At 38.3% G+C, this 26,243-nt stretch overlaps 1 protein-coding gene across 1 annotated transcript; it reads left to right on the top strand.

The window, feature by feature from the left end:
- The first annotated feature begins 14,311 nt into the window (after positions 1-14,311).
- On the top strand, positions 14,312-26,079 carry vamp5 (vesicle-associated membrane protein 5). The gene is made up of 5 exons (XM_055161496.1): positions 14,312-14,579; positions 14,725-14,907; positions 18,033-18,039; positions 22,280-22,491; positions 24,965-26,079. Exons 1-5 carry the CDS (start codon positions 14,487-14,489, stop codon positions 25,118-25,120), a joined length of 651 nt encoding a protein of 216 aa, XP_055017471.1. The 5' UTR covers positions 14,312-14,486; the 3' UTR covers positions 25,121-26,079.
- The last annotated feature ends 164 nt before the right edge of the window (positions 26,080-26,243 follow it).

Raw genomic sequence — 26,243 nt, 5'->3', positions numbered from 1 at the left:
ACTCACTGTAGGGAAGGGCTCGAAGGTGATCGCAGGAGAAAGGACCAGCTCTGCTCCGCACCTCACGGAGGTAAGAGCGGCTGTCACCCGATCGCTCTTTATGGACCCTGCTGCTCGGGCTCGCGGCCCTGATTTCAGCAACTATTTGCAGGTACCCGAGCCGGTGCAAGACTCTGTTACAGCGTGTAACTTCTACTTCCTTTAGCGTGTCCAGAAGTCCAACTTTTTGTGTGATGTTAGCATCTTCCTCTGCCTTTTGGGTGCGAGCGCAGGAGCCTTTGTCGGTGCAGAACGTTTCGTCGACGTTGTGTTTTCGTCGGGGAGAAAACTTGCAACCGTACAGCACTTCAGAATCACACTGCTAGAGATTGAACATGTATTTAAATTTGGCAGCTGAACACATTCTGTACTGTACTGTACTGACAGGAGTCCCTTGGCCAATCAGGACGCAGCGGGAGGAACGCAATACGCATTCATACAATGTAAAAAAAACAGGGCATGCAAAATTGCACAAAAAAAAAATAAATAAAAAATCTGCGAGACAGCGAAAAGTGAACCGCGATAGAGGGAGGGACGAGTGTAAACCAGGTCTAGACCAGAACTGACCCAGGTCTAAACCAGGTCTAAACAGCGTGGAGTTCTTTGTCAGTCCTTTCGCCCGCGGTCACCTGAAGGTCTATGAGGGCGCATCTCCGACGTTTCACCGCTGCTGATATCGAGGTGATTTTAGCGAATTTGTATGAAGAAAAACCCACCACTTCAATCCAGGTTAAAAAAAAACACTGTAACGCGCGTTACTCACATTTGTACCGAGTAAAATATTACTATTTTTTCCCCTGTAATGCCTTACATTACTGCGTTACAGCAAAAAGTAATGCATTACTGTAATTCGTTACTTTTATAACGCGTTACTCCCAACACTGATAACCGTAAACCCCAACCACGACTTTTAACTCCTGGCCCCAACTCTAACGCTGGTGTAATAATATTTTTTCCTTGTCTTGTCATGATCTACTTCCGGCAAATTTAATGATTCTATGTGCAAATTTTTTTCCCCGTCTTTGTATACCCTAATGCATTTTCGAGTTATTTGGGGACGCTGACGTGCCATTTTATTTATTTTTGGAAAATGGAAATGGCCAAAATTTCAGGACTTTTCATCATTGTTCACTGGATGAGCTGGTTATGAGAAAAATAATAATAAGAAGAAAGAACATTCTAATAGGAGAACAAAGTTCTGCTGTTTTTAACAACGTATGTATGTATTAACAATGTATAGCTAACAAGCTATATATTTTCGGAAAACTCTGGCACATTGCTGGTCACTACGGGCGAGTCACACAGTCAAAATGTTTACAGACCCTAGTCATCATCAAGACAAGGCCACAGAATATCAATCATATCAACACAGGGTGTATAATGAGTTTTGGAGCTTTTGTTCTAATATATAATGTATTCACTGTACTCTTCGTTATTTGTAATATAGTCACAAGTGGCAATGATTGGCTGTCGCATCTAACCTTACTAACTCTGACCCCCGACACTAACCCCTTGCCCTAACTCCTAAATTAACCCTTACCCTAACCTAATCGGGATGTCAAAATGGGAACATATCAGGGAGGGTCCTTGCACAATTCAACCAGGCCTGAAATTTACCTGCATATGCATATGTATACATAGAACTGCTTTAAAGTGATGGCTTTTATTATTCTACATTTGTGTCATTCAGGTCCCTTTCGTCCTCCTCTCTGGGTTTGCTGTAGTCTAGTATGTGCCTCCTGTTAGCTTTGTGTCTGATACACATGTTTCTCTCCACAGATCTGTGTGAGCCAAGGCCCAGTACTGCTCCAGGAGAGCACACATCCAGAACAGGGCCTCACATCTGACCCTAAGTCCACACACACACTCTGAAAACACACAAACACACACTACAAAAACACTCATACAAACACACACTCTGAAAACACACACACACAAAGTCGTAAAACACACTCACATACAAACATACCCATGTAAACACAAACACACACACATACACAAACACATATATACACTGCTTTCTTCACTGCCTGCTACTGCTATGCTCCTGTCTGCTCCTGCCACTAAACCCGTTTGCTCCTTTCACTATGCCCCTGTCTGCTCCTGCCACTATGCCCCTGTCTGCTCCTTCTGCTGTGCCCCTGCCTGCTCCTGCCACCACGCCCCTACCTGCTCCTGCCGCTATGCTCCTTTTTGACCTGGTAGTCCACATGTCCCTAACTATGACATTGTGTCTTATTGTATTATAACATGTAAATAATGTGACTATTGTGTTTTGGTGTGAAACAAAAAAATTAAAAAAATGTATATACAAAAAAAAAGTTAAAATATCCCCCAAAATATGATAAATAATAAGACACATACAAACGCACACTCCTTCATTCTCTACCTCATTCTGCCTGCTCCCCCTGCTCCGCCCCTGCTTGCTGCTCCTGCTGTGCCACCCTCTGCTTCTCCTGACATCCAGGTCATCTGCTCTGTGTCTCGGTCATCTCGAAGCCTCCACTTCTTGAGCCAGTCAAATGACTCTTCCTTCTATGGGCCAGACAGATGATGTCTCCTCCTCCTCCTATGGGCTAGATGATGTCTTCTCCTCCGGACTAGCCAGACCACCTCCTCTCTGGGCCAGCAAACAACACCTCCTCCTCTTATGGGCCAAACAACACCTCCTCCTCCTATAGGCCAGATGACGTTTCCTCTTGCGCCAGATGATGCCTCCTCCTCCTATAAGCCAGGCAACACCTCCTCCTATGGGCCAGTACGATACCTTCTCCTCCTCCTATGGGCCAGACAACGCCTCCTCCTCCTATGGACCAGACAACTCCTCCTACTGGCCAACCAGACAACGCCTCCTCCTCCTATGGACCAGCCTCCTGCTAATCCGCACCAGCCAGACCAAGCCTCCATCAATAAAGACTAAGGTAAATAAATATTGTAAACGCTTTTTTATTATATCAGTAAAATGTAAAAAAAAACAAAAAAAAAACCAAAACAAAACATGGTCTTTATTTGGGAGTGACAGATTCATATGGGATATTGTAGGAGAAGTGTTTGCTTAAGAGAGCTCTCTTAATCATAATACCGTACCACAAGGTTTACCTTCTATTTTGGCAGCTTGTCATAAACTTTCATCTCAGCTTTTCTTTGTCATGACTGTGTTACTGTTTACAGTTGCATTCTGAAGGTGCATGCCCCTCCCACATGACCTCCCCAGCACGCTACTGTCCCTTCCCGAGAGCCGCCCAGGCCAACACATCCCCCACCAGAAAAATGACATAGTGTACCTTTAAATGTTTTTTTAGGAGTCTTTGCACCCCTGCTGGCAAACTGTCGAAAATGTCCCATGTCAGTAATATATGTTTCTGAATCTCCCCGTTTTCAAATGGGTGTGATTGACATGGTCATGTTCAGTCCATATCGGAAAAAAAGAAAGGGAAAAAATATCACAGGAGTTGAAAAACACATATTTCTGCAGAATTAATGAGCCAAGCAATGAATTCTGTTAATCTAAGGCAAGATACATTTCATTTTATCTGTAAATCATAAGCGATCAGTGAGCGTTTCACTGTGTCACTGAAAAAAAAAAAAAAAGACTAACTGAGATATCATTCTGGATTGGACTTATCCACTTAACCGCAACATTGGTCAACATTCCATCTCTACTCTGACCAGTGCCTACTGTTGTGTCTTTGGGCAAAACACCACACCTCCCTTGCCTAGGTAAGTGAGTGGTAATTGGATGAGTGATGGCACAGAATGGCACTGGTCTTTACAGTAATTCATCTAATAAACTATTCTCACATAATCACCTGAAATGAGTAATTTAATGTGAGTGAAACTCGACCTTTGAGTTAGTGGATAGTGTATAATCTTTCTTACCTCCTCGGGACAGGATGCATTCTGTTGATAAATTGGCAACACTTGGAAAGAATGTTAATAGCTGCTGTGAGGGTCGGGTGACAGGGAGGACAGCCAGGGACAGTTACGGGGCATATTAAAGAGGGTGTGACAATGACATGTATAAGTGTATATAGGCCTTTGGGGCATGCTCCACCAATGTATAGTCCTGCCAAATATTTCAAGGGTGAAGCTGGAGGATTTAGTAAGAGAGCATCACACTAAAACAAGAGATTGATCTTAAGAGCTAAAACCAGGTTTAAACCAGAACTGGGACTAAACTAGGAGTAAAATGGAATCTAAACTTGGACTGAACTTTAGACTTAAACAAACTTTATTGATCCACAAGTCTAAACCAGGTCTAACACACACATGTGCACATACATTTGACTATTCGTTTCCCTAAATCCATTATGAATGCATTTGTTTACCCGATAATATATGTATTTTTAATTCAAATAAGCCTCCTCTTAACATTTTGGACTACCTTCTGCAATGTGATGTAATATGGGACTCTCCCTGATCCAACTGATTCATTGACTTTCTGTATTTACTTAAGAGCTGAATGGAGCCAAAACAATTACTGGTTATGAGGTCAAGTAGCTAAGAGGCTACGTATAAACTATATGTCTTTATAATTAGGTTAATAATAGCAACAATGAAAATGACTTGTCTTGACTTATTTCAGTATAGCTATGATGACATAATTGTTGCATAATCAAATGAAATTTCTACACCATAATAGTGTTTTTGTCAGTGCCCCTCTTTACCATTCATGATAGGTTCTGCATGTAGGGTAAATTATCTATTCTTGTTTGCACTCACTTTTTCATTACTTACTTAATTATAAAATTATGAATCCAGTATTAAGTCATATATTATAAAGCAATTGTATTTATTACTTTACAATGCTGGACTAAGGCCCAAACAAAATGTAAAGTAGGTCTCTACTCCAAATCTGGAAATGGGACAATGGCTTGTACTGTTGGAGATATGTTACAACTTCCTCCTTTTCTAACATTCAAGACTGCTTTCATTAAGTTATAATCACAGTATAGTTTTAAAATACCAGACAAAGGGTCTAGTAAGAACAGAATCCAATAACGTCATACAAAAAGCCAAAAGACACAAGTGCACCATTGTTTAACACCATTAGAGATCTGAACTGCTTACATACAAACTTAAAAATGGTAATTCAGTGAAAGGAATTTGAAAATTGTCTTAGCCGTGCATCTTAACATGTCCCTATACACCACAAACCCACTGTAAGTCCCTATGAGGATATAATATTATCATTACACATGCATGTTTTGTGGGTGGAGCAGCTTGCAGGGAAGGCACCTTCTTGGGCCAGTCAAAAAGTGGACTACACCCAAGTAAAAGAGACCCAGCCAAATCCAACTGGCTCACATGAGGAAATAATGAAAAAAATAAACAGAATGTAACACAACTCAAATAAGGACATGTTTCTCTGCTTAATGCATATAATGTAAGTAAACATTTGTTACACAAAGAAAATACACATATTTCTATAAGCTTGTCCTATTAATTAATTGACAAAAGCTTAATATTGACAACATTAAATAATTTGAACATTTGTGTTTCTTGCATTGCTACTCCAAAAAATATTTGTTTCTTCTCTTCTTTCTGTTCTGGCCTCTGAAAATAGGAGATTTTGTGCACTCAAATTAAACATTAGATTTTAAATGCTCAGCCAGTTACTCATACAGTAGTTTTCCCACCTAGTTTCTGTCTCTTATTTGAGTAATTTCTTGAACTACTGCTTTGTACTTCTACTTAAAAAATATTATTTTGAAGTAATGGTACTATTTTTGGTTACTCTACCCACTTCTGGTAAAGTGTAATTGTCCAGTGCAAAAGGGCGAAGTAGTATCTGGTCATCCAAGATAAGGGTCATTTATGGGGCATTCATGAACTACTGGTATTTTCTTAACCTAATGTTTATATGTGGTTGAGGAAAGTTCTTAAGACTAAAAAGTATTTGAACAAATGGCAAGGCTATTCAAGTAGCCCAAAAGTAACTAAAAGAGTAGATTAACTGTTTGCTTTATCATTTATCATGTTATTGGAACGTTATAAGACACAAAGTCTGGTATAAAGGATATACCAGAAAAAGAGAAAGAATAAATTATATTTGGATGAGCAGCTCAAAGTAAATGTTAAAATGGTTGAATATTGCCACTTGAAGTCTCCTCATGGTAGAAGGAGTACACAATGACATGACCTTTTGGTGTGACTACTTGGTCGGTTACCTTACCTGTATAGTCACACATACAGTACAGCAATCCTGGGGGGATACCTTAAAATTTCACTTCCTTGAGCCTGTTTATCCTCGTGGGCAGTCAAATCGAAGTGGGAGGGGCGTTTGACCGAGTTTCCCAATCATAAAGTTTCCGCACTCCCTGAACGCACCACTGTCTGGGCAAAGTCACCGCTGCGTAAGTGAAAGTCAGAAGCGTGGAAAAGGCGTACAAGGCGAGCCAAAAACGGAACTGAAACTACTCATATTTCACCTGCACGGTTTTCTACGCACGCTGCACTGAAACACAGAAAAGAGGAAGAAGCTGCACGGTGTCCACAGCTGTTTTTTGAAGTCGATTCACGCTGCAACAAGTTTTGTTGAAGTCAATGCAGTGGATCCGGTGACACTCGAGACGCATTTCAGCCCGTACCAGCAGTAATGGTAAGTTAAGTTAATGCTATCTAAATAATAGGACAGACATAGTTATTACAGTGTTATGGACAGAAATATAGAAAATACGTTTAAAATATGATGTCAGATGTGAAGAGTAAGCTACATTTGGGGGCAAAGTCTGTAAGTCGAACATGTGTCAAATCCATAAACAAAACTAGATGCGCAATTCTTATTAAAGTATAACAACTTACTAACCTATGCCTATTTCCTTTGATTTTGGCATATGAACGACTGCGTACTGTGTCTAATATTACATTTGAGTGTTAATGAAATTTTATATTAGGTGAAAGAATGGAAATGAACTGGTTATTACTAAAGAAGTTAGCATCAACTGGGCTACTAGTCAACAAGGTTTGTCAACAGCTAAGCTAACCATTAGGTTTGGTTCACCAGAATTTTTTTTTTTTTTTAGATGTCTATTAATTTGAGGTGTTACTGAATACTAAATTTACTCATTTACTCATTACAGTGGTTTTCAAACTTTTCACACCAGTCCATAAAATCTATAAAGTCTATAAGAGCTATTTCAGGTCTAATCTAGTGCTAAAGTAGGTCTAAAAATGGAGTTTACTTAATTTCCAAGCAAGACATTACACAAAGGAAGACAAAAAAGGGATAAAATGGACTCACTAAATAAGCTCCAACCTAAAGCGTAGCCCTATGGTTCACATACCACAGTTTGAGAAACACTGTTCTATTACAAAATACCCAGCAGTAATTTAATGGTCATTACTTCACAAAACAAAAGAAATGCATTATTTTTATTCCAAAAGTTTGAGTAAAAAACACTTTTCACCTCATTGACCTCACTCAGCTAACCCCAAACCAGATCTAACCATCCATCAGACCTTCAGATCCAACACGACCCAGTATCTTAAGAAAGTTTTTTTTTCTGTGCACTGTTCCAGAATGGAACCAACTACCAGCTGAAAAAGTTTCAAGCCCGACTTTGATCATCTTTAGCTTTAAAAATCGTCTCGCAAAACTAAGGAATAGACTTGATACTCAATACTGATTCCAATACCACAATGGCAGTAAAAACGTTCTTTCAATAATACTCCAGTTTTAGTACAGTTAATGTCTGATTTTTGATACTTACTACAACATCACACATATTCTTTCTCCTTCTGTGGTTTGCTTTTGGAAATTACTCATTAATGGTTCAGAGCTAGAACAAATCTGGTCCCACCCAATCTCCACCACCACCGGTAATTGTAATTGCATCAGGAAATTGGCAAATAAAATATTAGTTCTCTGCATATGGGACTGATAACTCAAACCAACATTACAAGGCATCGTTTAGAATCTATATTTTAATTCATGTCATTATTAAAGACTATTGCATTTTTCTCCACAATCAAGGTTTCCAGGTAAGTTCCAAAATATCTTAAAAAATCATGCGCTTTAGGGAGAGAGGGAGGAGAGGAAGGAAAGAGAGGATTTGGCCTGGGCAGCTCTTCCTGTGTCAGACGTCTCCGGCAGAATTTTAAACACGCCATTGTTCATGTGTTCACCACGCATCATCTGGCCAACTGGCAGACGGCCCTCAAGCTTCTTTATGGAGTGGGCTACTTTTGAGGAACTGAGGGCTAAAGGGGTGCTGAGAGCTGCTAAACAAGTGCATGTGAGCGTTATGTGAAGACTGGCTGTTCGATGCTCATTCACTCCGGAACCCTTAGGCATAACACTGTTCTCTAAGACGTTATGGACTCTGATCACTAGGGTTGTCGAAAGTATAAAAAATCAGATACTAATCGATACTAAAACTAGTAGATACCACATGTAGCAAGTATTGATACTAAGAAATGAACCTTTCCTGAATAGCTTTAGAATGATCTTGAGCTGTTTCTGAACAAGTGTAAGACCACATGGACTAGTATACGCTCATGGACCACATGAAACATACCTGGATGACTGAGACATTACACTGACATAAGGTCAATGATTTAATGTTGGACACCACATTCTAATGTCTAAAGAAAGACTCTTTTAAATTATCATTGTGGCATCAGAATCGAGTATTGAGTGTATTCCTGAGTATTAAAATCAAATAGTGTACAGTCCTCAATTGCACAGCCCTACTTTATTCTATCTATAAATATTCTATTTTCAAAGACTTACTGTATGTTGAGAAATCTGAATACAATTTACCCAACTGTGAACTTTTTATATTTTATTTTATTTTTTATATTTCTTTTTTTAATTGATTAAAATCACATTTTTAGATCAAACTGGTAACAATCCTGTTCAGACATGTTCTGGCATGTACGGTGTGTATGAATGAACCACTGACAGCGCAGAAGAAGCAACATGAAGACAAATAGTTTTAGTGGATTCTGTCCAGTTTATTCTTTTTGGCCCTCCTGTGGACAGGCTTTTTTAGAACTAATTTGGCATGGATTTGTTTAATTTCATCTTGAGTTACACCTGTCTTTGTCCTGTGGGTTACAACTTATCTACAGCAGAGACCTGACTCAGTGCTGGTTAAGACCTTGCCTGGACCTTGAGTGGACACAAAAACAGAACTATTGTTAGAAGTTTTGAGGAAGTGACACAAATATGAAGAGCATCGAGGTGTTTCCTGCTCTTGTCAAAATCTTACTTCCTGAGGCTCGGGGGTCAAAGGGCAGAGGTCAAGGAGAGGCAAACAAACCAGAAACAAACACACCCTTTTTTTTTTTTTTTTTTTTTTTTTTTAATAATCAGAGCAGGTTATAAAGGCCTGTACACTGTTTCTTATTCAGTCACTTTGGCTCTATCCACTGAATAGCTCTATACCAAATGCACTGCCTTATTAGCTTTGCTCAAAATCTAATGATGAGTCACTGTGTCTGAGAGGTCAAATGCAGAAGACAGATTCTCCATCAAAGTGTACCTTAACTTTAATAATCAAATCCATTTGAACCATTGATTTGATTGTGGATTTCAGTCAAATCTTTTAAACTATAGTCCTGCTCTACAGCTTATCTTATTTATTTATTTACTTTTTGGCAGATTTTCTAGTTTTCTTTATTTTTATTTTTTTTGTTTGTTTGTTAAACTTCACATTGTGAGTGGCAGATTTCCACTGAAAACAAACTGCTCCATGTAGGCCCAGTGTCTCTGCATGAATCTCCTCGTGCAGAGCCGGCCATGTGGTTCAGACTGAAGTGCTTCCTTTGTTTTTTGTAGCAAACACAGATGACTGAGGCAGTTAAACCTGTTGGACCAGGTTTCATCACCATCATAACTTGTTTCTGTTTTCATTTTAGGTTTTACTTCACTCTTTAATGGAGATAGCCTACATCATTCAGGAGCAAATCAAACTATGCATGTGATCCTTAAACACCTGTTCAACTTGATTATGTGCTATGTTAGGTTCTACCACTGGTTTTGGCTTTTGGCTTTTTGTGTAGTTCAGGTTTCAACTCTAGAACCTATTTATACCTATTTATACAATTTCTGATTTTCATCAATGATACACTTGATTCATATATATTCTCTAAAGCCAGCACTCTCCATATTTGCTGTCCTAGTGAACATTAATGTGAAACTCTACTAATCATCCACCACTGGTTGCCTGCTTAAGGTACTCAGCCGGGAATATTAAACTAAAATATTTTCTTGAAAATGTGGTCATGGACCACTCATGATTGCTTGGCTCCTGCTCATTCAACAGCACTCCATAAGGAAGACATGCTTGTGTGAGATTTTGGAAATCTGATGATTGATAGAGTTAAGGAAAAGAGTGTACACTGCAGTAGGAAGTGTGATATCTGTGATATCACAGCATTTTGACATAGTGCAAGAAAAACAAACCACCTGTAATCAACAGGAAAATGCCACATTTTGAATTATGTGCATTTACTTAAAAGTGGCAAAATGTGCTTCAACTGAGTATAACGACCAAAGCTACATACTGTATCAGTCAGAAGCTCATGTTTCAATGTCTATGAGTGTTAAGAGGGATTTTTGCCATGTCCATTTATGTATGTAAGAAAACAGGGGCTGGGATTTTCTACATCACATTTATCATACATAATGCTTTTTTTAAAATCTTTGCCACATCCTTGCACCTGGTGCTGCAATTTCAGAAATTGTGCTTAGTTTTACTTTATAATCTACATAATGTAGTTCAGAGATGAAAGCACAGATGCCATGTGGAAGACACTCATCCGAGACACGACACGCTGCAGTCATAGCGGACCTTGCACAGGGCAAGTTTAGCCGCTACAGTGTCAAAAGACTGTATACCTCCACACTCCAACACCTGTGTGCACCTTTTCTTCCCCCTTATATAGGGTAGCAAATTACATAACAAATTAGAACTAGTGCCACACTGTGGCGGGAGGTACAGGCAGGCCATATGGCTCCAACACGATGGTTGTTTTAAAATGTTCATGGTGAGTTCATCCATACAATGGGCAGTTTGTTGATAATTATGAATGTTCCACGTTATACTTAGATGAATAATATTTTATCGTATTCACATGTTTTACAGTTAGGCATGGGATTTTAGAGATTATCGAAATAATAATATCAGTATCAATTTATATTCTGTAACAAAAATATATATTTAAAAAGGCTGATTCATTAAAAGCACAAAGTTTATGGTCCATTCCATATTGCAAGTGACATTAAAGGCACATTTCTGATGGATATTATGTCAATCCATTATAATATCTTTTGAATATACTACAAACTCAACCACAGCCATTTTTACCAAAAACCCACAAGAGAGCTGTGTGGTCACTTATTTCATAGCAGCAGTGTTCAAATCAAACTTTATATGCTACAGGTCGTCCTTAAAAAAGGCCTGTCCTGGAGAGTTAATGATGATAACTGATATACTAAAAAATGCAAATATTAGCCCTCTAATTTACTGCATCATCTTTGATAAAATCTGGTACATAGCGTCCCCTGCTTAAAGGACTCAAAACGACATAAGCTCTTAATTATAGCACTCCTTTGTAGGTGACTTTCACAGAGTCTTATTTACCCTAAAACATGTTTAAATCTCTGTCCCAGTAAAACCCAGACTTAACTCTATTCTTTTTAATGACTGCCTAATTCCCATTCCTGGTATTTTTTCCCAGGAGAATGGGAGGAGCCGCCTGCAGAAGACCCAGGAGGAGGTGGAGGAGGTCAAAATCATCATGGTGGACAATTTAAACAAAGCAGATGAGAGAGCGGGCAAACTCACCGATCTGGAGGAGCGAGCTGACAATCTGCTGCTAAAGGTAAGAGTGTCTTTACATCAAATACAAGTTTGATGTTCCTTTGAAGCAAAAATGTTCAAAATCTCAGAGTAGGCTAAATAAAACTATGGTGGCCCCACAAATTCTAAAAATTACCCCCAAAGCCATGTGGACTAAACATTGTCCTAAACAAAAAAAAAAAGAAATTTTATATTCCACAATTCTAGGAGAACAAAATGTTATTTTAAAAAATATGTTGTGCCACCACAGACTGNTAATACCTCCTCTTTAATGTTTTACTCTGATGGTAGCAATAACAGCGATAACAATAGTAGTAGTGTTTAAAGGAATTTTAGTGTGTAGAAATCCCTTTAAAACTCTGTCAATATAGGAAAAACCTTTTACGAGTCGCATGTCGATGTATAAATTAGGCGTATTTGTTCAAAGCTTGCCCAAATACTCCGGGGCATCCGACTCTTTCAGCACCTCATAAAATGTAAAGAAAGCGGCTTGTTTGTGTATTTTTGTAGCACAGCTTTAGCTATCAACGCCGTCTTAAATGTTTTCCCTTTTGGGCAAAACTACAGCCAATGAAAACTGCTGAAAACCCAACGTAAACAGGGCACAAATTGAAACATCATGGACATAGGTAGCGGTGGTGCCTAGATAGAGTTTTAATTTATGAGCTTGTGAGTGAAGAAATGCAAAAGCAGTAGCCCTATTTATACACGCGGTCATGGCGAGGAGGTGTGGGTTATTTTTGGTGTGCATATATTTGTGTGTGTAGGTGCGCGGTGTTAAGTGTTCTAACATTGAGATAAACCAGAGCAGCTCCACAGTTGTTTTGACGGTTGGATCTTTGGCTTACAGTTGTCTTTTATGGTCATTGTGGACATGCAGTGTTTTGTCATGGTGTGAAATGTAAACCAGCCAAGTAGGAGTTTTGCTCTGACATGTCTGGCGCTACTTTAGTTTATTTAATGCTGTTTTTAATATTCTTTAAATAGACAATGGTATGGTAGAGTTATGAGTCCTACCACGTGAATAAAACTTTTTCAAAAATCTATTTATACTTTGGAATTGTCTTTTAGAGTAAATAATACACAGTTCTTATCAGGATCAGCAAAGATGATATGTGATACAATAAATGTCAAAAAATATTGGTTTTAAATGAGTTCATCCTATATAATTTAAGCATAGTTCAAACTGACTTGTTGAACTGGTGGCTCAGGATCCATAAGTGGGTCACACGTAGGTGCTGTGAATATGTGCCACAGTAATGTATGTCACTGCTCCTCTGAACCTTCAGTGTCAGCTTATGCAACAAAAAATCTAGTAAACTGAATGTATTTTCCACTGATTTTTCAGTTGACCTAATGTTAAACCAACAGAGATTTTAACATGCTAAATACTGAAGTATAAGATGCAACAGTGTGATACTTGTGTTTATCAGTAGTGACTTAGCAGTTTATTGGCTTGTTCCAGAGCTCTTTTGTTTGCTTTTATATATTTGTTTTATATTGGACGTTACGGACGTTAGGCACATCTGTCAGTAATCTTTTTTTTTTTTTTTTTTACATTCAGTCTGACTAGTAACTGTGAGAGAATTTAAGTAATTTATCCTCCACCTACAGTTTAACATTGACTCACAGGAGCTATAGTCACACGATCATCTTCCCTTGGCACATCATTGACACATCATTATCTAAATTGTGGCATATTTCTGTCTAACCGATGTCTACTGGCCTTCATAGTCTCAGCACACTTACTTTATAAACCTCCTTCTCTGGAAGCAGAGTCAAGCGGCTTGAACACTCAATTATTATATTATGTTCTCTTTTGAATTCATACTATGTTGAATTTTCAAGTCCCCCGGGCCCAAATTATTGATCGTAAATATACTTGTCCTGCTTAAGACATCCGTTGGTCTCCAGCCTTTTATTTCTACTCTTTCTTAGACAAGCTGAAAACTTCTACAACAGTAACCAGTTCACAATCAATATCAATCTCTGTAAAATGGATAAACTCACTTAAAGGTACACTATGTGACTTTATGGAGGTGGCACTTTATTTGCATGATTTCACAGAAATAGGAATTTAAAACCAGACTTCTATGATACATTTTATGGAAGATAAAAGCCAATGAAACAAGCAAGATGAGGTCAGCAGGCCAAATGAAAGAGGTTTGTGGAGATGCAGGCCCCCGAACTGGAAGGACATTGTGTTATTTGATGTTTTTTAATGCTGTAAACACAACCAAAATGATAAAACATAAAACTAACTTTTCTTAAAACTTACATACTGTGGCTTTAATAAATTATCTTACACATGATGAGCATAAAATGTGGCTCATGTTAGAGTAAAACAAGTAAAACTGTTAAAATCCATGCATTTTCTGAACTTATCTCCTCCATCTGTTCTTCAGATCGAGTCTTGCTGTTCGTCTCTGGAGTCGCGTCTGCAGGGCGTCAGTGAGGTGAGGTCCAGTCTCATGTGCGCGACGTCTTCTCTCGTTTGGCCGATCTGGACGATGAGCTGGACTCCCTCTGCCCCGTGGGGAGGGACGCAGACTCCCTCTCCTCCCAGGCAGACGTGCTCAAAGGGTTCCTGTCCCGTTTGAGCACAGTGAGGTCCCAGCTCGAGGCCCACGCCGCCGAATGTACCAACATGCTCCGAAGAGAGGGGTCATCTCCAGACCTGCTCGCCCTCAGGAGAGAGAGACCGAGGCGCTGAGTCGACAGGCGGGCAAGGTGAATAAGAAGAACTAATGTAATGATTTGTGATGTAGAAGATTTGCAATATAATACAAGTGAAAAAATGCTAATGCCGTTTAAAATATTTTTCGCCACCTTATTTTATGTTTCTTTTATGTAATAAATCATGTCTCTCTTTTAGCTGAGTGAGCGTGGTCAGGCCCGCTTGGATCAGATCGAGGATGCTTCTGAGCGCGTGCGGGACTTTTACCGCCTGGTCTCCGAGCTGCAAAGCATGCTGGGACGGGCGGAGGAGGGGCTGGAGGCTCAGGCCGTGGTGGGGACAGAGGTGGACACCATCAAACAGCAGCTACACGAGTTCAAGGTAGGACGAGCGTTTTGGTTTAAAGTTTGCACACTTTCACCACACGATCTACAAAGAGCTTTTACTGTTTGTGATTAAGCCTTTTTCACTTGAGGAATGTTGATGGAAATATGCACTGGTTTATCAAAGTTGTTGTATTATTTGCTCTGTGCCCACTAACCACAGGGTAGACTGTTTAGTTCCCCTTCATTTACCTTGCCTATACGTGTTTTCATATGCACCAAAATTTTACAGAAATACCAAGCCTACAGAAAGTATTTAAAGTAGTTAGTAAAGAGCAGTATTACACTGTTTTCTGATCTGTTATAATGTTGTTTCCTCAACACAAACATACCTGGGTTGTGTTTTGTTTCAGCCACACATGTTTAAAACAGAAATTCTTCACATTTTGTTCTTTTCTCAAACTAAAAACACTCTGTTCCACCTTGTGGCCATAGTGGTTTATTAAAACCTGATCTCATCAGATCTCAAAAGCTAAGCAAGGCTGGGCCTGGTTAGGACTTGGATGGGAGACCACTGGGAATACCAAGTGCCACAGTAGGACTCCAGTGGCAAAAAACTGCCATTGTGTCCTTAGGCAAGGCTCTACACCCACATAGCCCAGTAAAAAAGTGGTGTGTGCGTGTGATTGGTGATGATTGGTCAGAAGAGCTGATGGTGCAGAATGGCAGCCTCGCTTCCATCAGTCTGCACCAATACCAAGTTGTGAAAGAATAATGCTGTAAAAAGTCTTTGAGTGTCCAAAAAATCGCTATATAAAACCGATCCATTATTATTGTGACGTCATGTGGTAATACATTACACTATATGTTTAACCTTCATACACTACAATCATTTGGATGATTTCAGCCCTGGAAATACCAATCTCTACTAAACTAAAGGTAAAAGGGGCTGTTAACTTGAAAACTACCACTTCATGACATCACAAGTTGGAACAGAGCATTATGAACTTTGGTGTTGTAGACAGACTAATAATAAAGGATTACTCAAACATGTGTGAATGAAACAAAACACAACTCCAGGTTTGATTTTGAGGAGGTAAGAACATTGTAACACGGCTCAAAGCTCACAAGAGTCTATTTTGTGTAATATGTGACCTTTAAATAACTCGAATATTTCATACTGTTGTACTTAAGTGTAAAACTGCATATATGGTGAGGCCAGTAGGATCTTATTATTTATGTGCTGGTCCAGTTTCAATCGGAAAACTGTACTGTGAGCGTGATGCAGCTGTGTGTGTGTGTGTGTGTGTGTGTGTGTGTGTGTGTGTGTGTGTGTGTCGTGGATCATGGTGGGTCTCTCTGAGGGGGTCTGGCTCATCACCGCCACAGACAGTGAGGTAAGGGATGGTGCGTTCAAGACCACACTGGACGGTCAGACTTTTACGTGCGCGTCAGCTGAGTCACACGTCTTTTAAAATGCTTCATGTGCAGTTGACTCAGTTCTAAAGTGGAGGAGTGTGTGGTTTGGAAATTATTCTTCTGCTGCTGTGACGATAGTGTCAGTTTTGAATAATGCGGAGGCATTTTTGGTATGTTTTACACAAGCAGCTGAGAACAAAGATATAATAAGGATCTACTGTAATCTAAATTTACTAGTGATGCTATTAACACGAGTAGAGTGTGGGGTCAGCTGATGCAGTTGTAGTAGTAGTAGTAGTCATGGTGGTAGTGGTAGTGGTACTGGCAGTAGTAGTGGTAGTTGTGGTTGTATTAGTAGTTGTTGTTGTAATACTAGGATTCAAAAAAGTATTTTAGCAATAGGAGTAGCAACAGTAGTAGTAGCAGGGATTGTGTGTAATAGGAGGATTTAAAATAGTACTTTTTGCAGTAGCAGCAGCAGCAGCAGCAGTAGTAATAGTAGTAGTAGTAGTAGTAGCAGTAGCAGTAGCCATAGAAGTGGTGGTAGTAGTAATAGTAGTAGTAGTAGCAGTAGTAGTAGTAACAGTAGCAGTAGCCGTAGTAGTAATAGTAGTAGTAGCAGCAATAGAAGTAAAAGTAGCAGTAGTAGCAACAGTAGTAACAGCAATAATAACAGTAGTAGTAGCAGCAGTACTAGTAATAGTTGCAGCAGTAGTAGAAGCAGCAGCAGTAGTAGTAATAGTTGCAGCAGTAGTAGTAGCAGCAGTAGTAGTAATAGTTGCAGCAGTAGTAGTAATAGTTGCAGCAGTAGTAGTAGCAGCAGTAGTAGTAATAGTTGCAGTAGTAGTAGCAGCAGTAGTAGTAATAGTTGCAGCAGTAGTAGTAATAGTTGCAGTAGTAGTAGCAGCAGTAGTAGTAATAGTTGCAGTAGTAGTAGCAGCAGTAGTAGTAGTAGTAATATTTGCAGTAGTAGCAGTAGCAGTAGTAGTAGTAGTGATAGTAGTAGTAGTAGCAGAAGCGGTAGTAGTGACAGTAGTAGTAGTTGGTGATATTTGTAACACTAGGATGGATAATACTAGGAGGTTGTTTGTAATAGGAGCTTTCAAAATAGTACTTTTAGCAATAGTAGTAGCAGTAGTAGTAGTAGTAGTAGTAGTAGTAGTAAGTAGTATATATTTGTGGTCAACAGTGGAAGCAATTGAAATTAGCAGTATTAGTAGTCGTCGTTTTTAATGGGAGCATTGTACGTACTTTGAGCAGTGTAGTAGTAGGTGTATTAGTAGTAGTATTAGTAATAGTATTAGTAGTAGTAGTAGTACAGTAGTGCCTTGCAGATGTATTGCGCACAGCTGTGTTTAATGCTGATCTTGACTTTATTGTTGTTGTGGTTCGGGAGCAGAGTCAGGAATGTGCCCCTCACTGTTTTACTGCGGCCGCCTCAGGAGCACAGAGACTCCTTTCACTTCGATCAGCTTCAGCTTCAAAGGCCGTTTCACTCGATGATGTCACTTCCTGTCCTTTAAGAACTCTCGCAAATATATATGTCCCATTCATTATTAAGCCTCCCATTTTTCATCACTGTCACGTTGAGTTATTACTTCCTCTCTGGCTTTTCTCACCTCACGTTTGGAAGTTGGATTCTCAAACAGGTACTGAAATGTAAAAGATGAACACTATTACTAAAATGATAATGTGGTACTAATTAAAGTCTTATTGTGTAACATTTCAGCCATTAAATCGAAGGTTCTTTGTGTAATTTTTCAGCTGGAAGGTCCGTCGAATTAGTTTCTCCATTTTTACTTTCGGATCGGAAATTACCTTGATCGGAATGTTTCACAGTATGATATTAAACCTTTCTGTCTTCCTGGAAACTGAACCAGACCACGTTACAGGTCACATCTGTGGAGAGGCGACCCCGCTCACAGTCAAAATCCCTGTTTTGTAGGTATTTTTGATCTATAAAACCACCTTTAACTGAATAAATGTAAAGTAGAGCTGTTTAATTTTGATTGTGATTTCGATTTGTGTGTCAAACGATCTCCAAACTCATATAATCGAGTTGAAAGTTTATTTTGGGATGGTTTTGTTATATAAATAAGTATATTTATTTTATTTTCATAAGTTCAGAGATTGTAGAACAGCTGGATATATAGTTTATTTTGGATACATTTATGTTTTTCTATGTCTTATTTCATGTTCAAAATATTTTATTAATTTTTTTTTTTTATACATTGCAAAACTGCTCTAAGGTTCATATTTGTAGCCTGAATTTAACTTTCAATTTAAATGTTTTGTGTAAATTATCAATAACAAAGTGTTTTTTTGAGAGAGAAATGCTGAATAAATGCATTGCGTAACAAAAAAAAATCATTTAAATGTGATTTCAATATTGACCAAAATAAACTTGATAATGATTTTTTTCATAATCGAGCAGCCCTACAAGCAGGTGACGACGCCCCAAGCAAAAAGTTACATAGTGTACCTTTAAGTAATAGTATTCATATTAGAACAATCATTTATGCTCAGAAATACTTAGAAAAATGTGAATCCTTACTTAATGCAAGCGGGATTGTCTCTCCACAGACCTGACTTCTAAATAGTTTTAGTGCTGCGAATTTCCCGAAGTCTTTAACAAGGAATTTGCGTGCCCATACCCGGAAATGTTACACAGCGTGGCTTTAAGAACAAAATGTGCACCGAACCAGGACTAACTCAAGATTATAGTTTAAATCTTTAACTGGACTCGATCAAAGTTTAAACCAGGGTAATTTTAATATAAAACCACAAATCATCAGTACCATTAAATGAAACAATAATTTGAGAACCCATGAGAGCATTTTTTCCTCCGTGATGTCATTTCCTGTCCTTTTTAAACCTCTTTAAGTGTTCGTATCTCTCAGTCGGGGTCCCATCTGCGGTCCCCTTTGTTCTCTTCAGGTCGTGCTGTGATCGAGTGACCGATGACTAATGTGAAATGAGCTCATCTTTTTATGCCTTTGGAGACTTCAGTGTTTGTGTGTGGGAGGACATAGACTGTTTATATAAATGGACATAGCTAACCAAATAGGAAGTGAGCATGGACGCGCTTCTGGCTCCATCGATTCTGGCTTTCTATTGAAAAGCTGTCACGCCTCGCTCTGTATCTGCTCATGTCTGTCACGTGGAAATAAAGGGAGGACCTAAAATGCAGGACTGCTTAATAATTGATTAAAATCACATTTTTAGATCAAACTGGTAACAATCGTGTTCAGACATGTTCTGGCATGTACGGTGTGTATGAATGAACCACTGACAGCGCAGAAGAAGCAACATGAAGACAAATAGTTTTAGTGGATTCTGTCCAGTTTATTCTTTTTGGCCCTCCTGTGGACAGGCTTTTTTAGAACTAATTTGGCATGGATTTGTTTAATTTCATCTTGAGTTACATCTGTCTTTGTCCTGTGGGTTACAACTTATCTACAGCAGAGACCTGACTCAGTGCTGGTTAAGACCTTGCCTGGACTTTGAGTGGACACAAAAAACAGAACTATTGTTAGAAGTTTTGAGGAAGTGACACAAATATGAAGAGCATCGAGGTGTTTCCTGCTCTTGTCAAAATCTTACTTCCTGAGGCTCGGGGGTCAAAGGGCAGAGGTCAAGGAGAGGCAAACAAACCAGAAACAAACACACCCTTTTTTTTTTTTTTTTTTTTTTTTTTTTTAATCAGAGCAGGTTATAAAGGCCTGTACACTGTTTCTTATTCAGTCACTTTGGCTCTATCCACTGAATAGCTCTATACCAAATGCACTGCCTTATTAGCTTTGCTCAAAATCTAATGATGAGTCACTGTGTCTGAGAGGTCAAATGCAGAAGACAGATTTCTCCATCAAAGTGTACCTTAACTTTAATAATCAAATCCATTTGAACCATTGATTTGATTGTGGATTTCAGTCAAATCTTTTAAACTATAGTCCTGCTCTACAGCTTATCTTATTTATTTATTTACTTTTTGGCAGATTTTCTAGTTTTCTTTATTTTTATTTTTTTTTGTTTGTTTGTTAAACTTCACATTGTGAGTGGCAGATTTCCACTGAAAACAAACTGCTCCATGTAGGCCCAGTGTCTCTGCATGAATCTCCTCGTGCAGAGCCGGCCATGTGGTTCAGACTGAAGTGCTTCCTTTGTTTTTGTAGCAAACACAGATGACTGAGGCAGTTAAACCTGTTGGACCAGGTTTCATCACCATCATAACTTGTTTCTGTTTTCATTTTAGGTTTTACTTCACTCTTTAATGGAGATAGCCTACATCATTCAGGAGCAAATCAAACTATGCATGTGATCCTTAAACACCTGTTCAACTTGATTATGTGCTATGTTAGGTTCTACCACTGGTTTTGGCTTTTGGCTTTTTGTGTAGTTCAGGTTTCAACTCTAGAACCTATTTATACCTATTTATACAATTTCTGATTTTCATCAATGATACACTTGATTCATATATATTCTCTAAAGCCAGCACTCTCCATATTTGCTGTCCTAGTGAACATTAATGTGAAACTCTACTAATCATCCACCACTGGTTGCCTGCTTAAGGTACTCAGCCGGGAATATTAAACTAAAATATTTTCTTGAAAATGTGGTCATGGACCACTCATGATTGCTTGGCTCCTGCTCATTCAACAGCACTCCATAAGGAAGACATGCTTGTGTGAGATTTTGGAAATCTGATGATTGATAGAGTTAAGGAAAAGAGTGTACACTGCAGTAGGAAGTGTGATATCTGTGATATCACAGCATTTTGACATAGTGCAAGAAAAACAAACCACCTGTAATCAACAGGAAAATGCCACATTTTGAATTATGTGCATTTACTTAAAAGTGGCAAAATGTGCTTCAACTGAGTATAACGACCAAAGCTACATACTGTATCAGTCAGAAGCTCATGTTTCAATGTCTATGAGTGTTAAGAGGGATTTTTGCCATGTCCATTTATGTATGTAAGAAAACAGGGGGCTGGGATTTTCTACATCACATTTATCATACATAATGCTTTTTTTTTAAAATCTTTGCCACATCCTTGCACCTGGTGCTGCAATTTCAGAAATTGTGCTTAGTTTTACTTTATAATCTACATAATGTAGTTCAGAGATGAAAGCACAGATGCCATGTGGAAGACACTCATCCGAGACACGACACGCTGCAGTCATAGCGGACCTTGCACAGGGCAAGTTTAGCCGCTACAGTGTCAAAAGACTGTATACCTCCACACTCCAACACCTGTGTGCACCTTTTCTTCCCCCTTATATAGGGTAGCAAATTACATAACAAATTAGAACTAGTGCCACACTGTGGCGGGAGGTACAGGCAGGCCATATGGCTCCAACACGATGGTTGTTTTAAAATGTTCATGGTGAGTTCATCCATACAATGGGCAGTTTGTTGATAATTATGAATGTTCCACGTTATACTTAGATGAATAATATTTTATCGTATTCACATGTTTTACAGTTAGGCATGGGATTTTAGAGATTATCGAAATAATAATATCAGTATCAATTTATATTCTGTAACAAAAATATATATTTAAAAAGGCTGATTCATTAAAAGCACAAAGTTTATGGTCCATTCCATATTGCAAGTGACATTAAAGGCACATTTCTGATGGATATTATGTCAATCCATTATAATATCTTTTGAATATACTACAAACTCAACCACAGCCATTTTTACCAAAAACCCACAAGAGAGCTGTGTGGTCACTTATTTCATAGCAGCAGTGTTCAAATCAAACTTTATATGCTACAGGTCGTCCTTAAAAAAGGCCTGTCCTGGAGAGTTAATGATGATAACTGATATACTAAAAAATGCAAATATTAGCCCTCTAATTTACTGCATCATCTTTGATAAAATCTGGTACATAGCGTCCCCTGCTTAAAGGACTCAAAACGACATAAGCTCTTAATTATAGCACTCCTTTGTAGGTGACTTTCACAGAGTCTTATTTACCCTAAAACATGTTTAAATCTCTGTCCCAGTAAAACCCAGACTTAACTCTATTCTTTTTAATGACTGCCTAATTCCCATTCCTGGTATTTTTTCCCAGGAGAATGGGAGGAGCCGCCTGCAGAAGACCCAGGAGGAGGTGGAGGAGGTCAAAATCATCATGGTGGACAATTTAAACAAAGCAGATGAGAGAGCGGGCAAACTCACCGATCTGGAGGAGCGAGCTGACAATCTGCTGCTAAAGGTAAGAGTGTCTTTACATCAAATACAAGTTTGATGTTCCTTTGAAGCAAAAATGTTCAAAATCTCAGAGTAGGCTAAATAAAACTATGGTGGCCCCACAAATTCTAAAAATTACCCCCAAAGCCATGTGGACTAAACATTGTCCTAAACAAAAAAAAAAAGAAATTTTATATTCCACAATTCTAGGAGAACAAAATGTTATTTTAAAAATATGTTGTGCCACCACAGACTGAAGGAATTCCATGGGGAAACACTGACTTCCGCATAATTAAAATATTAAGATAAAAGATTAAAATCATTAAGAAACAGGGAACTTTAATATCAAGCTGTCTTGGTAAGAATAGTGTACATCTCAACACAACATTGCCTGCTTTCTGCTTTTTTCAGTAGTTTGCACAGTAAGCTAAAACGTTGCTCCTTCTACCAAGGCCTGACCCGTATGGATGTGGGAAACAGATACTGCTAAAGACAATTGGAGGTGCCACTAGCCGATGTAATTGCCAATGTTTTTAGTGAGGTAATTATAAATTGCTAAAAGAAATCTGGTTATAAAAAAGATTTTTAATGTGGGTTTATTTGGGGTACATTTACAGTTATTACAGTTATTCCACCTCTCAAAAGTCAATTTTAAAGACAGTAAGTATTTCTGCATAGCACATTTAATAGTCCACTCTTGAAGTGGCTAATTAACCTTTTGAGAAGAGAGAAGAGATGCACAAAGAAAGATAAAACGCCTTGAATTTGAGGAGCATGGAAGAGGAGTTCATGAACAGAGAGGAGATCACTGACCTGGGATAGTTAGAGCAGTGGTGATCAGAGGGGCCAATGGCAGATGGCAGCCTTGCTTCCATTAGTCTGCCCTAGGGTAGCTGTGGCTGCTATTGTAGCTTACCACAATCGAGTATGGAGTGAATGATTAATGACTACAGAGGAGTGCTTTGAGAGGCTTTGATAAGGGCGCATTACAAGTGTATTATCATTATTACACCTTACCTGAAAAAGAGTGTGTAAGAGTATAGACTCTCGAGATGGAAAGAGAGTGTTGAGGACAACGTGAGACCTTTTTCTCACTTGTGACGAGAGAGAATCGATGCACATCAATGACATTCTCTAGAAACTGGAAATGCCCAAGCTCAAGTACAATTACAAGTACAAGTTAAAATTAGACTAAACACTATTTTAGTGAATTCAGCGGGAATTGTGTTGGCTCACATGAAAGGAAAATCATGAGAAACTTCTTCTGTTTCAAAATAAGAATAGGCCTATATTCTCCACCATAATATTTAAGTAAAGAACCAAAACATACTATACTAAATACAAATGACAAAATAAACATAAAAGCTGAGCACTAATCAAAGTGAAAGAAAGAAAAGTAGCATCAAAACAGACACATTTGCCCCACAAAAACCCTTCACTATTTGACCTATTATTGATTGGAAAATGTTGCATGAGCTTTACTTCTCAGAACAATGAACACAGAAGGCAGGTTAGATATGTTATATTTTTGGCTTGTGTACTTTTGAAAACTATTTTAGTCCTTTCTCTTGGGTCAAACGGATGAGCTTAACTTATGCAACATGCCACAAAGCAGCGTCTGGGGATTCAGTGTCGGAAATGTCATTTTGCTGCCTATAAATACTCTTAAGGTGGAGCGGCAAGGAAAAACAAATGTAACAATTTTACATCCTGATGGGGGATATTTTGGGAAAGGTATTTCTTATTGTTTCCTTAGATGAAGAAAGGCAAGCTGGGTACAACAGAGAGAGTCCAGGATGTGCCACTGGGCCAAAATCCATCCGGGTCAAATACTGGGTCACCTCCTTCCCACGTATGGGACTCCTTACATCACACGGCAGCTCAAGGGACAAAAATAGGAAAAGTGAATGTTTTTGTAGTGGCTAGAAAAAGACTGGCAGCTAAAATTAGCAGTGCATGAACAAGAAAAACTAATTGAGGAACTATGGCGGACGTCCAGACCAAAGTGTGTTAATTGTGGGGCATTGTTGTAAAAGGGAAAAAACAATATTACAATAGCTTCCGGCAGACCTAGTATATGAAATCAACTTCACTATATCCTCCTGAATGTCCAACACCTAAGTAAGAAAACAGATATGACAAAACTGAAATTATGTTACTGAGTCTTACCGAATTGTTCATTCAACAGGTGCCTTTTGGATTTTCCTGGGAAATAATTAAACATTATGATTTGCTTGCTTGTTTTAAAAGATAGATAGGACTTGTTATTTGTTACCACCATTATAGCCCTGTTTGTAATTCTTTTCTTGAAATAAATTAATTCTGAATTGATTGCATTTAACCAGAAGTGCCACCACAGTGTGATTTGGTAGCATTTTGATGCAAAAGTGGGCATGGTGGAATAAGGTCAATAACAATGGTATGGGGAACTGACTTTTGACAATGTTACACTTAGACTAGAGTAAACTGAAGTAACTTGAATATTGTTTCTTTTCCAGAGTAAAGCCTTTGAGAAGACAACTGTGAAGGTGAAGCAACAGAAACAATGGGAGAACAACAAGATGAAAATCATTTTTGTTGCTATTGGAATCGCAGTCGGAGCCATCATAATTGGACTCATAGTGTACGCTATTGTGCAAAGTACACAGAATTAAGTTGTTTTCTGACATGGACTAAAATGGTTGAGGTAGAAGTTGTGTAAAGATAAGTGTTGTGCTGTTTTACCTGAACTTCTTACTCCTCTGTTTTGTGGAGATATTTATGGACGACAGACTCCACGTTTTATTACCCTCAGTTGATTACGGTACCACTCACATGTCAGCGGCTGCACTGGTAACACGCTGAGCATATAGTAAACTTGTCCACATAACAACTGAAAAAAAAGAACTATTATTAGTCCTCCCTTTTAAACAGTGTTAACTATATTGACATATTTGCAAAGATATTTAGTAAAATCTGTGCCTAATAATATTTTTTCAAAGTAGATGTCTTGCTTCGTGACACAACATCACTATAGAGTAGACACTGACAAGATTTGGTTGGTGTGGAACATCTAACCCACTGCACCAAACAAATTCAATAAGTTATGAATGTGGACAATTTGAATTTATGGCTCAGTACTAGGACTGAATATTACATTTGGAAACTGGTATAAGTTAACAATCTCATATAATTTTAATTAGTTTTCACATGTTGGTTCTCACTGTCACTCAATATTGATTATTGGAAATTCAAAGCCACATAAGTGAAATATTTATGTGGACAATAACTATTGAGTGAATTGATTGTAATGATTGTGTTTTATCACTGCAACATTTTAGTAGGTTTAGGTCGTGGTGTTAAAAAAAGTTAGAATGGTAAGAAATTGGCCTTGATCAAAGCTGTTGTATTTTAGTTGGACAGAGAAATTACAGTGTATAATATAAAATCACCAGTTATACTGTCAAAGTACAACAAACATTTGGACAGGCCAAAAATATTGTAATATAATACTGAATAACAAGCATTATTGCTAATTTTAAGAGCTTCAGATGAGGAAAGAGTTTTTATTTTAAAATGTTGTCATTTGGAGATTTTGTCTTTGTTTCGATAAATAAAAGAAGGTCTATGTGAATGTCTATTTTTATTATTATTAACAAAATGCAAATTCCCTAACTTTGTACAGATGTAAGGAAATTTAAATCTGACTGATGACTGACGGAAATTATTATGATTAATTGAGTTTTGATAGAATGAAGAAAAAATGAACAAACCCTGTTTAATTGTAGACTGTAAATA

Source organism: Boleophthalmus pectinirostris, unplaced genomic scaffold (assembly GCF_026225935.1).
Source record: "Boleophthalmus pectinirostris isolate CB_2022bp ecotype Guang Dong unplaced genomic scaffold, ASM2622593v1 HiC_scaffold_4, whole genome shotgun sequence".
NCBI lineage: Eukaryota > Metazoa > Chordata > Actinopteri > Gobiiformes > Gobiidae > Boleophthalmus > Boleophthalmus pectinirostris.
Note: the sequence above shows the minus strand (reverse complement) of the source record. Positions and strands in the feature narration are given on the sequence as shown.

Bases quoted from the DNA above. Each gene is read 5' to 3' on its own strand.
- vamp5 (XM_055161496.1), top strand. From the start codon at position 14,487: ATGTACCAACATGCTCCGAAGAGAGGGGTCATCTCCAGACCTGCTCGC. The intron at 14,580-14,724 runs GTGAATAAGAAG...TCTCTCTTTTAG, and splicing joins TGAGTCGACAGGCGGGCAAG to CTGAGTGAGCGTGGTCAGGC. The intron at 22,492-24,964 runs GTAAGAGTGTCT...TTTCTTTTCCAG, and splicing joins CTGACAATCTGCTGCTAAAG to AGTAAAGCCTTTGAGAAGAC.